This window comes from Chelonoidis abingdonii, chromosome 22, assembly GCF_003597395.2.
Source record: "Chelonoidis abingdonii isolate Lonesome George chromosome 22, CheloAbing_2.0, whole genome shotgun sequence".
NCBI classification, from domain to species: Eukaryota; Metazoa; Chordata; order Testudines; family Testudinidae; genus Chelonoidis; species Chelonoidis abingdonii.
Genome location: NC_133790.1, coordinates 4382471 through 4396201, shown reverse-complemented (window position 1 = coordinate 4396201; position 13731 = coordinate 4382471). Strand labels below are relative to the sequence as shown.

Sequence of the window (13731 nt, the reverse complement as noted above, 5' to 3'; positions counted from 1 at the left end):
AGCGCGGAACCCGGCGCGGCAGGGGGGCAGGGCCCAGCAGCGCGGGGGGTGGAGGTTGGGCAACGCGAGGGGCGGGGGCGGAGTACAGGCTGTTGGAAGTCATCCCGGGCCGCCCGGCACGCCCCGTGCGGCGCCCAGCGGCCGGCGGGCCCCGCGGAGGGCGCAGTCTGTGAGGGGGCGGCCTGTCAGCTAGAGCAGCAGCGCGGCCCGCAACGCCGCGGCCCCTGCTGGCGGAGCAGACGGCCGCGCGGCTGGGTCGCCTAGACCACGGGGGGGCCCGGGGGTATGGGTTGCTGGCCATGGCTCCGCCCCGTGGGGCGCGCCAGCCTGGTGGGGGATGGGGCAGACAGCGGTCCCATTAGCGCCGCAGTGTGGCCGCCCAAGAGAGCAGCCGCGCTGCGTTCGGCCTGTTCGGGCTGGCGTCGGACCTTTCGCCGGGCCTGAGAGCGGGGCTCGTGTGTAGCGGAAAGGGGCGTGTCCGGACTGCCGGAGAGCGAGGCCCTAGTGGTCGGCGGCTGGCGGCCCGCCGCCCCCGCCACCGTGGTCAGTCGATCGGGCGGCGGCAGGAAGGTGGCTCCGGCTGGCACTGAGGAGCGTGACGTAGCAGGCGGCGGACGGGCACTAGTGGCGGTGAGTGGCGCGCGAGGGCAGGGACGGCGTGCTGGTGGGGGAGGAGGCGTGGTGTGGAAGAGGGAGCAGGGTGGGGATGGACGTACGCTGCGCGTGTCGGTAGCACAGCCTGGCGAGCTGGACTCCTCTTCCACAGCTGCTGCAGCCGGCGGGAGCCAGGCGCTCGCCTAACGCGGTGGGCGCTGCGTCAGGCGCTAATCAAGTATCACGCAGCCCCTACGACCCACCTACGGGGGGATAGAGGACCCTGCTCCCTAGACATCCCGCTGACCTCACCTGCGACAGGCTAACAACAGCTAGCGCCAACTAACCTCCCATTCATACCCCTGCTCCACCTGGCCTGTCTGACACACTCAGCTACAACGATACGCCGCAACCACACCCACAACACCAACCATCTGCTCCTCCGCTGCCCACAGGAACGGCGCAGCTACAACAAAAAACACGAGCAGCCCCACACCAGCACAGTATCACCCCCGACTCACTGCTCCCCCGCAGACACACTGCTAACCTACCTCCCACGATAGAGAACACCGATGAGGCAGGCAACGCGCCCTCTGGCCGCGCTCGCGACCTCACGAGCCCACACCACATCACCGCACAGTGGCCCGTGAGCGCCGCGGGCTACGTATCGTCGCTCCCTTCAGACCATCAGCGGAGCCAACACTCCCTGGCCCCCGCCCGATTTTACCGACTGAACGCCACGTCGCACGATTAGAGTCGATTCAACTCGGTGTACAGGTGCGGGGGTCGGGGAAAGGGAACGGGAGGCGGGGAGGGGGCGCGGGGGCCGCGGAGCCAGCGAGCAGCCGCTCAAGGCCTCGGCCCCGAGTCCGGACACGCCCCTTATCCGCACACACGAGCCCCGCTCAGGCCGGACGGAAACCGAACGCAGAGCCCGAACAGCCCAATCGCAGCGCGGCGAGGGCGGCCACACTGCGGGCGCACAGGGACCCGCGCTGCACCCCCCACCAGGCTGGCGCGCCCTACGGGGCGGAAGCCAGGCAGCAACCCTCCCCCGGGCCCCCGTGGTCTGAGGGACCACAGCCGGGGCCGTCTGCTCCGCCAGCAAGGGGCCCGGGCCGGGCCGGCGTCATGGCTCGATGCTGACAATGTTAGGACCCGCGCCCCGATGCACCTAATTAGCTCGTGTATAAAGGCGCCTCCTCCGCTGCTTTTCCCACACAGCCTGTACCCGCCCACGCCTCGCGCGGTGCCCCGCCATCCTCCCCGCGTGCTGGGCCCTGCCCGACTGCCGGCCGGTTTCGGCCGCGAAAAGCCGGGGGCCCGTAAACTAACCAGCAATCGGACACAGTAACTTGGCAGGTGGCGCCACAGACGGACACAAAGCCCGCGGGGAGGTAGCGACTCCACCATGGCGATGGATAGCGCACTACCCAGAGAAGGGGGGCGTAACGGAACGCGCACCCCCAGGGGTGATGGAACACGCACCCCAGGTGATGGATGTGCCACCCAAGGAGACAACGGAGACGGCAACGTGCGCGCAGGGCGGATGGACACGCATCCCCATGGGCAATGGATGTTACAACCCCACCAGATGGAGAACGGACGCGCACCTTTCCCATTACCCAAATGAAGGAGCAATGGACGCGCGACGAGACAGGGTGATGGACGCGCACGATGCCCAGGGCGATGGAGGTGCACCCCATGAGGAGAGCAATGGAGAAGACGCACGCCAGGGCGATGGACATGCACTCCCCAGACTGGACACGCGGGCGCTGCACACCCATGGCGATGGATGTGCACCCTAGACGGAGCAAAACAGAGATGCACCCCATGGCAAATGGAACGCGACGCAAAGGGCGAATGATGCGCCTCCATGGCAATGGATGTGCACCCCAGAGGAGCACTGGACGCGCACCCACAAGGGAGAATGGATCGTGACCATCGGCAAATGAGTTAGCCACCCCAGAGGAAATGCAACGGACCAGCGACACCCAGGGCAATGGTACGCCAGCACTCCAGAGTGGAGCAATGGAGACGCAAGTGACTGAGACAAGAACGTCTAAGGCAATGGACAACGTGCACTGCCATGCAATGGATCGTGCCCCCAGAGAAGCACACGGATGCGACCCAAGGGCGAACTGGAACGCACACGCCCATGGCAATGGATGTGCATCCTCCCAAGAGGAGGCAACGGATGGCACACCTGGGACCGCGATGGTCATAACACACCCCATGGCAAATAGAATCGCCGCACACACAGAAGTGAATGGATATGTGGCCTATAAGAGCAATGGAACACAACACATGGGATCACACATTAAAGGGACACGTGGGCTCCAGTCCGGCTGGCATCTTCTGACTATTAGGGGGATCACTGGTGTGTTCCGGCCCGAAAGCCGGGCCCGTCACTACAGCAACGGACACAGTAACTGGCAGGTGCACCACAGCAACGGACACAAAGCCGCGGGGGGTAGCGCACCCCATGGCGATGGACGCGCACCCCAGAGAAGCAACGGACGCGCACCCCCAGGGTGATGGACACGCACCCCATGGCGATGGACGCGCACCCCAGAGAAGCAACGGACGCGCACCCCCAGGGTGATGGACACGCACCCCAGGGTGATGGATGTGCACCTCAGAGGAGCAACGGAGACGCACCCCAGGGCGATGGACACGCACCCCATGGCAATGGATGTACACCCCAGAGGAGCAACGGACGCGCACCCCAGAGGAGCAATGGACGCGCACCCCAGGGTGATGGACGCGCACCCCAGGGCGATGGAGGTGCACCCCAGAGGAGCAATGGAGACGCACCCCAGGGCGATGGACGTGCACCCCAGAGGAGCAACGGACGCGCACCCCATGGCGATGGATGTGCACCCTAGAGGAGCAACAGAGATGCACCCCATGGCAATGGACGCGCACCAAAGGGCGATGGATGCGCACCCCATGGCAATGGATGTGCACCCCAGAGGAGCAACGGACGCGCACCCAAGGGAGATGGACGTGCACCCCATGGCAATGGATATGCACCCCAGAGGAGCAACGGACACGCACCCCAGGGCAATGGACGCGCACCCCAGAGGAGCAATGGACGCACACCTAAGGGCAATGGACGTGCACCCCATGGCAATGGATGTGCACCCCAGAGAAGCAACGGATGCGAACCAAGGGCGATGGACGCACACCCCATGGCAATGGATGTGCACCCCAGAGGAGCAACGGATGCACACCTGGGACCGATGGTCATACACACCCCATGGCAATGGATGCGCGCACACAGAAGTGATGGATATGTGCCTATAAGAGCAATGACTACACACCAACATGGGATCACCATTAAAGGGACACGTGGGCCCCAGTCCTGCTGGCATCTTCTGACTTTTAGGGGCATCACTGTGTACCCATGCCACTCCCTGGCTGCTGCCATGTTTGCATGCAATAACCCCCATAACTGAACCCATGCTTGTAACTATCCAAACCTGACAGACCAGTGCATGGAATCCAGCACACACACCCAGCAAAGTGAAAGATGAAAATAATGGACTTATTCTAAATTAAAAGAAAATTTAACTCCATTTGTAATTCTACTTGGTTTTGCCCTGTACAACATTGCAGGCATGTTAAATTCTTCACATAGTGGCTGTGGAAGTAGCTTTCTATCAAATCGAGTAAAAATAAACTGATCTGAGAGATGCTCACAGATCCCAAATGACTATTGAATAACACTTTGCAGTGAGAAACAAGGAAGCCAGCTGTCTGAAAACCCAAAGATTTCCTCCGCCTGGCCTTAAAATAAATCTACATTTTTTGAATGTTGGCATCACTTAGGTACAGAACTTCTATCTCTGTTCAGTGAAATAACCTAGAATAGTGATTTACTAGATCAACACTACTGACTTCAATGCAGACAAACAACAACATAATGTAACTTCCAAGGTTTTATTTTTCTGTTACTGCAAGGCACACTATGCGTAGACAAATTATGGTGTTTATATTGCTCACATTGCTCAGAATGCTTCCAAAAAAAAGACCAATTTGTGCTCCTTATATCATTGGAAAATATTGACCAAATTTGGCTGCTTACAATTACACACTTAAATAAGTGATTTGATTTTCAGAAGGGCTGACCACCCAGTTCTCATTAACATCACTCAAGTTTGAAAAATGTCCCCCAATTCACTGATGCACTAGGATAAGAACACTGTAAAATAAAGTGGTCCATTTTGTGCCACATCTTACAGACCCCAGGAGTTTTATTTGTAAACGATATACATGGAACATGACAGATAAAGATGTAAGACACGCAAAGAGAGTCTCAGCAGAAACGAATTCATCACAGCTCCTGCTGGCTTGGCTAGGTCACAGTTGGCAGAAACCCCAGGAGGTACAGTAGCTCCAAATCAAAACAAACAAATATCTAAAACCTGACAAAAGTTTAACCACAGCTTCAGTAAGTGGAAAGATCTCCTTCATGGTAAACACCACCACATTGCTAATACAGTAGCTACTCCACTGAAAAAATAGGTTTAAAATTGGGTGCATCCCTGCTGTGAGCTACCTTAAGTGTCTTAACAGTTTGGGAGCAAGATTTTGCTTCTGAAATCCAGCCTAGCACATTTCCCCTACACTCTCATCCACAAAAATCCCTTAATCGTCAAAAATAAGAAACACTAACAAAGCAATTTAGCACTACCTAAGTAATATTGCAGCTAATTTTTTCATCTTAGCAGATCTGAATTGCGATTCATATTTTCCACACACACATGACTTGGTGAGGGACAAACACAGTGAGTCAGCAGTAAAGATGGGTCTAGAACCTGGGCATCTTGGCTGCCAGTCCCCTTGCTATAAATCTGCTAGGAAACATACACCTGAGTTGTTTTGCCAATCACTGAGCTATAACAGCTACTTTTATAGCACACTACACAACAGGGTAGGTAGCACAGGAAGTGAATAAGAATTTTTCATCCCTGCAGTTCTCAGTTGGACATTTCAGATAAGGAGGATGTAATGAACCCAGCTGAAATTTGGTCACCCTGTCCCTTCAAAAACTGCCATGGTATTTTCAATGACCACAACTAACAAGGCCTGTTTTACATTTCAATCAAAAGACACTGTAACACAGTTTCCCCCGAAACTATGCTGGAACATTCACTGAGTACTGACTTAAAGGAAGGAAGACACCTATCAATCCTCAGCACCATTTCGAAGACACCTATCAATCCTCAGCACCATTTCCTCCAGCATCTAGATGGGAAATGGCCAAATATCACCCAAATTCTGATCTAGAACAATGAGTTGGTTAGGTCTTGGTATGGCTGCAGACATGCAGAGACATCGTAAACCTTTATAGACTGTCTTCGTCGAAGTATAGAAAAATAAATATAAGATTATATAAATTCTTCAATTCCCTTCAGGTCAGTCATCTTCATTATTTGTAGGCTAACACTATTCTAACTAGCATGTTGCTTACAATTACAAAGCATATCAATATTAGCCTGACAATATATCTGTCAAAAATATTTTTAAACATCACATTAAAGGTTGATTTTCCCCCAATGAAATTTATGTTTTATTAGTAAATTAGTGTAGCTAAAAGGATTACACAACAGAGTTTATATTCCTAAATCATCTCACCACTATCAGGATGACTAGAAATTTAACTTTACATGCTGGCATGTGACAAAAGGGATGTACAGAATTCCTTCAAGTTGAGCTGTTCATAGTTTTATCTACCCACCCCCCCTTGCCTTCCACACATGCTCCAAATTATAAATCCTGTAATTTCTTTGCACGCTAACCCCTGACTCTGAAAGCCATGTCAGTTGCTAAATTTAGCTATCTTGCAAATACGTATCTATTCTACTAGCACAATAATCATGCTATTTTGTTCATGCGAATATCTCAAAGTGCTGTACAAGTAATTAATTTGCTATGCCTCCCTGCTTTACAGGTGGAGAAACTGAAGCATGAAAAGGCATATGGTCCACCCTTCATTAACGGCTCTGGTGCTCAACACTTTTGAAAAAAATCAAACCATAAGTGACCTGGCCCAAGGTTAATGGCAGAACTAGGAACAGATCCCAGGAGTCTTGACTCCCAGTCTCCTGCTCTAACCATTCTATCTACTTCATCCTAATAAGGATATGTATGTGTTAGTGTTTTAAGGGGGAAAATGGGGAAAACCTACATTTAAAGGAAAACTATATAGTACAGATTATTTGCTTGAGGGACATAACTAGCTCCCATTTTTTTCAGGTGTATACTGCATGTACAGTGTTCCAAGGGGGCAGGTAGTGGCAGAACAGCTGCAACGCCCTACTGCATCTCCAGCTGAGGAGAACTTTTCTTTGGCCTTTTGACCTTGCTGAGGGTAACTGTATACTTGGGCATGCCCATTGGTGGGAAGGATGGATTGGTGTCTGCATGTACTCTTGAACAGATGACCAACATATCAACCCAGTAGTTCAGAACTGGTAGCGTTATACATGAAGGATGAATTTGGCACAAACACTTCAATATGCTTAGACCTCATGGGCTGAATTTTCTCACTGCTAAGTATGTTCTAAATGAAGAAAACTGCTTTACAGTGGGTTTAGGGAGCTCAGCAATTTAAAGTCCTGTTATTTTGCAGTTTAACTTCTGAGTCACACAAAATATGCCAGACATGATAGTTTAGCTTGAGCACTTCCTGATTACAGATGTCCCAGGTTATACATCTTTCCAGGACATTTGCAATGGTTTAGTTAGTTATTTACTTTTTAAAGTAGTGGTTCTCAACCTTTCCAGAATACTGTACCCCTTTCAGGAGTCTGAAGTCCGAGCCCCCTGTCCAGGGCTGAAGCATGTAACTGAGCTACACAGGACCCCCTGTGGCATAAAGCCCAAGGCAATAGCCATGCTTGCCACCCCCAATGCTGACTGCACCTGTCCTGTGACCCCTGTGAGATTCACAGTTTCCCAGGTTGAGAAACACTGATCTGGATGGGTTGACATACCCCATACAAGACCTTTGTGTACCCCGGGTTGAGAATTACTGTTTTAAACCATGTTAATTCAGTATAAACAAAATGACATTTCAACAACATGAAGGCTCGGATTGGAGGACACATCAGGCCATTCCATCTTTAACTCATGCTATTATACCTCTTCCTTCCTCAAAACAGAATGATTTACATACATGGACAAATTCAATACTGCTGCAGCTGAGTGCCACTCTCACTGACATAAATGATACAACTTTATATTTCCCTATATTTTAGGGGCTTATGTTACCCTTTAGAGTTATTTAAATACAGGTGTCATTTTTTGTCTTTAATACAGAGAAACCTGAAATGGTTGTAATTTAGGAAACAAGATAATTCTCACTCTGTGTAGCAGCATTAGATCACTCTTCATACGCTGTGGTCTTTAGAATACAGTAGATATGTTATATCAAATGGTGAGGATAGCTTAATTAAAGTGATTAAACAGCCTTATTTTGAGGGAGCATTTCAGTTCTTGTCTTATGTTCAGGAGCAGCCAAGATAAAACAGTATACAACAGCTCTTGAATGTGGTAGAACAGCTATGCATCTCAATGAAACTCTGTCCTGTGGTGATCTCTTCCCCAGACCTAGCTGAGCATTTGTTCAGTGAGAGACAGAGAAACCTCTCTTGTTTGGCCTCATGATTCATTCAGTTCTTGACCAGAAAGGGGAGCTATAGAATTATGCAATGACGATAATAATAACTAGCACAATAGAAGAGTCTGAGCTGATTAAAAAAGGGAGTTCAGGAGTGTGCACAGTAGTGTGTGTCCTTCAGGACAGGGAAGGAGGATGAATGTGTGGATTAAGGCACAGGACTGGGAGTCATGAGTGCTGGGTTTTATTCCCAGCTCTGCTACTGCCTTGCTGCATGGCCGTGGGCATGTCCCTTCACCTCTCCGTGACTTAGTTTTCCAGGTGTAAAGTGGGGATAATAATACTGACCTGCTCCACAAGGGCATTGCAGTGAATGGAGTGATATAATTAATGCATTGCTTGTAAGGGGAAATGCTTGGATGGAAAGTACTGGAGAGCGCAAAGCACCAATAAACAGAGCGTTAGTAATTGTGTTCAGGGTAGTTATCAATGGAAGACTATTGTTCCAAATCACTTACATGTACATTGTATAAAAAGGCTTGATGTTACGTACATACACAAGTGTGTAATATATTACTCACAATATTTACCTACAGATATCTAGAGAGAGAGAGAGAGAGAGAGAGTCAGTATATTTTTGTTTCACCTTCTCCATTGTAGTGGTTTGTTCAAGATTTATTTTTCCTTTTTATAATGTTTCAGTCCTAATTCCTAATAAAAATGTTAGGACACTAAATAAAAAAGCTGCAATTAATTGCAACAGATGGAGTTTTCTTTGTTGCCTGTCTCAGATGTAGCAGATGATTAACTATAGAGAGGCAGGCCAGAAAGAAGAACCAAAAAAAAAAAGAGAGAGAGAGAGAGAGGAGAAAAAGCAGAATTCTATTATGAAATGAATAACTTGGGACCAATATTTCCTCTTGTGTTAAACAGTAAAAAGAATTCAGCCAGGCTCTGCATTGTAAATACAGGCTTTTGGAAATGAGCAGTAATGTGTGGATTTAACAGTATTATTCCTGTAGCATTTCTTGTTATATTTGTCACATTTCAAATCTACATCCTGATTATTCAACCTATTTTGAATTCTTTTGTCATCTCCTCTCTTTTCACTCACTTCTGTTAAAGGTCCCATTACAATAGCTGCAAGAGAGTCAGAAAAAGGAGACAAATGCAGCCAAAATCCTTGCCATCAGCCAGGGCCTGCCTGGGTCAGGTGGGTGCCCTTCTTTTAAATATTAATTCCTCTGTGTGTTTATTTTTGGTTTTGGAACAGTTAGATCATGAACATGGCACAATGGAGGGCCACTATTCCATATCATAGCTAAAACTAGTGTTTCTGTAAGACAACTTACTGCACCTACCAGCAGTTTCTGTTCCCCAAAATGCTGATGTAAACATTATTTCAGAATGAATTTAAAAGCCAGATGCTCCATACTCCTTAGTCAGATAAAACTCCCATGGAGTGGTGGATTGGGTCTTTAAACTCAAGTGCCTGAGAGGGATCAATATCAGGGATGCTTGGTGTACTTAACCCAAGTCTTTCAAGTTGTTGATAATTTGCACTTAATACACATTTCATTTTGCACCTATTTGTTTGATATTTTCCCTGGAACCTGGCATGATGTGGCTATAAACACTAAACCATTACTTCCCAAGAGTATGAGCTTGTTCTCCCCTGCTTTGTACCTCATTCCCATTCTGATTCAGGTTTCCACCCTTTAAGTGACAATATAACGTGCAAGGCAGGGTGGGGGGAGATCCAGACCTATTTTTAAATTAAACATTTATTAATTGAAAAATATTCAAGGTTAACATAGATTTCCAATGTCTTAAGATGTGACTTTTCCCATAGGAAAATGTACAATAACCCACCAGATCATCAGTAGTCTGGTTATATGAACTATGCAGCATAGGTCTACAACACACCTACAAACATACGTCTTTACTTTTAGTTTGATGTCTGTCTAACCCAGGTCTGTTTTTACACTTTTACTGGTTTCATTTTAACAATGTGAGCTTGCCCACAGCTTCAGGCTAGTATAGTCTTACTCCTCAAGAGAGCAGTACGGCCAAGTCACACCACAAGAGTAAAAGAACCTAAGGAAAAAAACTGCATCTTATATCAACAGGAGAAAATTAATCAAAATATTGGTTCAGAGAGACAGTAGCAAGTGTGAACATGGGGAAGTGAATGAAAGAACAGCAGCAAAGAGCATGTAGTTGATGAAGAGCACTATATAAGAGCTAGGTATTATTATTCAGTGAAACCTTTGTATAGCAAAACCCCCTTTTCACAAAACAACTGTAAATGGCAGTTTTACTAACTCTGCATTGAAACAATTTCGGATTTTCATTCTACCTTACTATAGGGGTTTGCTCGATCCCAGTTTGCTATGTGTTGCTCAATATTAATCAGGTAGCTATTTCTTGAAGGGGGTAACCAACACATTTCATCAGACTCATCTTAGCCTGGAACCACCACCTGTGGTTTATTTTAAACTGAGCACTGCAGTTCAAAGCTATAAACACAGAGAAGTATTCTGAAATCCTGCCCACCCCCCCACCCCACCCCCCGCAGAGTTGCCACGGCTCACCTTTTCTGGCTGTACTGTGCGGAGGTGCTGATGCTTTGCCCTCTGCAGACTTCTGCCTTTCAAAAGTTTTCTTCACATCTGCAACTTTAAGCACTTTTTCATCCTCTTGATTTTCCTCCCTCTTTGGCTCCTGCTGAGCTGGGCCCCCTCCTGGGATCCTTTCTCCAATGACTTTAGTTGCACTATCTGGAAATGTAGCTTCTGGCTGGTTTTTGCTAGAAGTAGCCCTATCATGTGGTTTCTGTAGCACCTCTGACATTGTTACAGTCTCACTGAAACTCACTGCCAGACCAGTTTGTAACCTGGTTGAAGGGGCTTTTGAGGAGTTTTGCTGGCTGTTTGAATCAGATACCACTGAATCTGCCTCACTTCTGAGGTCGTCTTCTCCACTCTCAGGGTGAAGGACCTGGCTGTCATTCTCTCTCAAATCTCCAGCAACCAGAGCACAATTTGAAATTGCCGAGACCATTATCTCAAGGCTCTTCACTACCTGCTTATCTTTATCAAGCTTTCCTGCTGGATCCTTTTCACCAGTTTGACCACTGGGGCAATGGTCTGCAGAGCTTTCAGTCAGAGACGAAAAATTAACTGTCTGCCTAAAGTTTCCATCTAGATTGCTGCTTTCCCAGAGGGTATATGAAGCAGATTGCACTGTTCTGGTCTCTTTGCTTTGCAATGTACAATCCATCACCATGGCTTTTTGCTCCCTGCTATCTGACCTGCTCTGGACGCTGGGTTTATTTTCCTCTGAGGGAGAGTTCAGTGTCAGCTTGTTAACTTGTCTGCTCTCTATGCTACTTTCTGAGTCCGACCGGCTTATCTGCTTCTTCAGTGTTCCTTGAAAAGTGTTGATCATATTTACACTTCCAGCTGCAGCCTGCTCTGTCCCTTGATAACTTTCCTGGTGGCTGGCATTTCTCCGGATCAGAGGCAACTTGTACTCTGTCATTTCCTTTCTCCCTTCAGGTTCCATGTGGACAAATGGGTTAATTTCTCCCTCTTGGCCGGAGATATTGATTTCAGCTTTCTCCAGTCTATAAATAGTGTTTGCCTTCCTGCTTTCAGCCTCATCTCCCAAACACCGCTGTCCAAACTGCATTTCAAACACCTCTGAAGAGACTTCACCTTCCATACCCTTCCCACCTGCTTTGGTCACAGTTCGCTTTTTAGAGTATGACTCCTCTGCCATCAGTCCCTGGGTCCCTCTCTCACACACTCCTCTGCTTATTTGTAACTACTTGGTGGAAACATGCACATCATAATCAGTGCCCTTGGGCTCATCTCTCTCCGTTTGGAGTCCCAGGCCCTCATAGCCAACTTGCTTCTTACTCAACAAAACATAATCTTCGCACTTCATCTTGGAGGTTTTGCTGGAGGGAGGAGAGTCTCTCCTTCTCATCTTACCTTTGTCATCAAGTAAATATCCAGAGCGGTGCCAGGTAGAGGCTTCCATCACTAGCAGCTCAGTGCTTTTAATCACTTATCCAAATGCTTTGAAATGGACAGACTGAGCTCTCTCCCCACTTTGTGTCTCCCCAGATTTTTCACCACCACCTTCTCTTTATTTCATTCCTCAGTGAGACTGGACGCAGCTTGGAAACCTCCGTTACTAGGTTATGGGAATCAGCATTATTCAGAATCACAGATGCCAGAGGTGGAAAACACATATTGAGATGATGGAGTCTGTTCTCTGTGGCAGGGCAGGATATCGTCTCCTGATGATGGAGGGGGTCAGGATTGATATTACACTTGACGTTCGCCAGACTTATCCTACCTGAGCAGGCACAACTACATCCAAAGTCCACTGGCTTCTAATTTGTTGGTGCATAACACTTGACATGCATGATTTGCTATATATCGGTGTTCTCCTCCAGTTAATCTCCCTCTTTTCCCCAACTGTGATAGTAATTTCTGGTGATTCCCTATGGTTTCCCTATGGTGGCTGATCTTGCTGCAATCCCCACAGCTGTTTTCATGGTTATTTAAAGTCACATAATTTGTTGTTGTTCATCTGCGCTGGATCATCTTCTGTCAACTGTTCTGTGGCTTTTATAGAGATCTTGGCAATATATGTCCACGCCCCTGGTTCATTTTCTAGTGCTTTAACATGAGCCTCTGTCACAAACCCCTTCTACCCAAGTGCTTCTTCCTTGGAAGCTGATGCTGGAACCTTGGTCTGGATCGCAGCGTACTTGGGAAAGATACTGTATACACAAAGTATTTAGGGCAGAGACAGATTGGCTGGAATTATCTGCAGGAATATGTTATTGTTAAGTGAATTACTGTGTCATCAAAGTATTCCAGAGATAAACAGAGAAGCCCAACACCATCCTCAGAAATAAGGTTCCATTAAGAGACTAAAAAACACACAATTTATCAAAAAACCCTTACTAAAGTTTTGGGCATTGCTAAACAAACCTTCATGCAGAAAGTTCCTCTCTCCAGATTACAGTTCTGCCAAACAAGTGCCTGTAAACTCTCTTGAGAATGAGGCAGGGGAAGGAGAGATTTTTAAAGAGTTCTAACCATTTATATACAGTCCCAAATGCCTGAGATTTTCACTAATGGTGAACATGGCATGCCACCAATGACCTACTTCCCTCCCATAGGCTCTTCCCAGCTCTTTGCCTTTTAGGGTGTGCTAAGTGTTGGGCTTCTCTATTTGTATCTCACTCAGAATCGCAAGTGGGAATATTAAAAAAAGCACTAGAAATACATCAGTCCAGTAGCTGTGTGAGCAACTGTGCATTATGCATACAGAACTCTCTCCGTATCCCTCAACAGTTACTTGGTGACGTGGTATATTCAGTCTATGGCTGGGCAAGGCTGAGACGTATATGTTCTGTCCTCCTTGTCTGTGCCTATTTACTGCTGGAGGCTAAGCCGAAGAGCAGGGTAGATGTACCTCTGAAA

General features: G+C 48.1%; 1 protein-coding gene across 1 annotated transcript in view; it reads right to left on the bottom strand.

Annotated features, from left to right (window-relative positions):
- Positions 1-13183, bottom strand: part of CORO1C (coronin 1C) — an 80686-nt gene extending 67503 nt beyond the window's left edge. Inside the window, exon 1 of the mRNA XM_032805405.2 lies at positions 10819-13183. Within this exon, the coding sequence (XP_032661296.1) occupies positions 10819-12007 (1189 nt within the window). The 5' untranslated portion in view covers positions 12008-13183. The remainder of the gene's footprint in view (positions 1-10818) is intronic.
- Between the last annotated feature and the right edge of the window lie 548 nt (positions 13184-13731).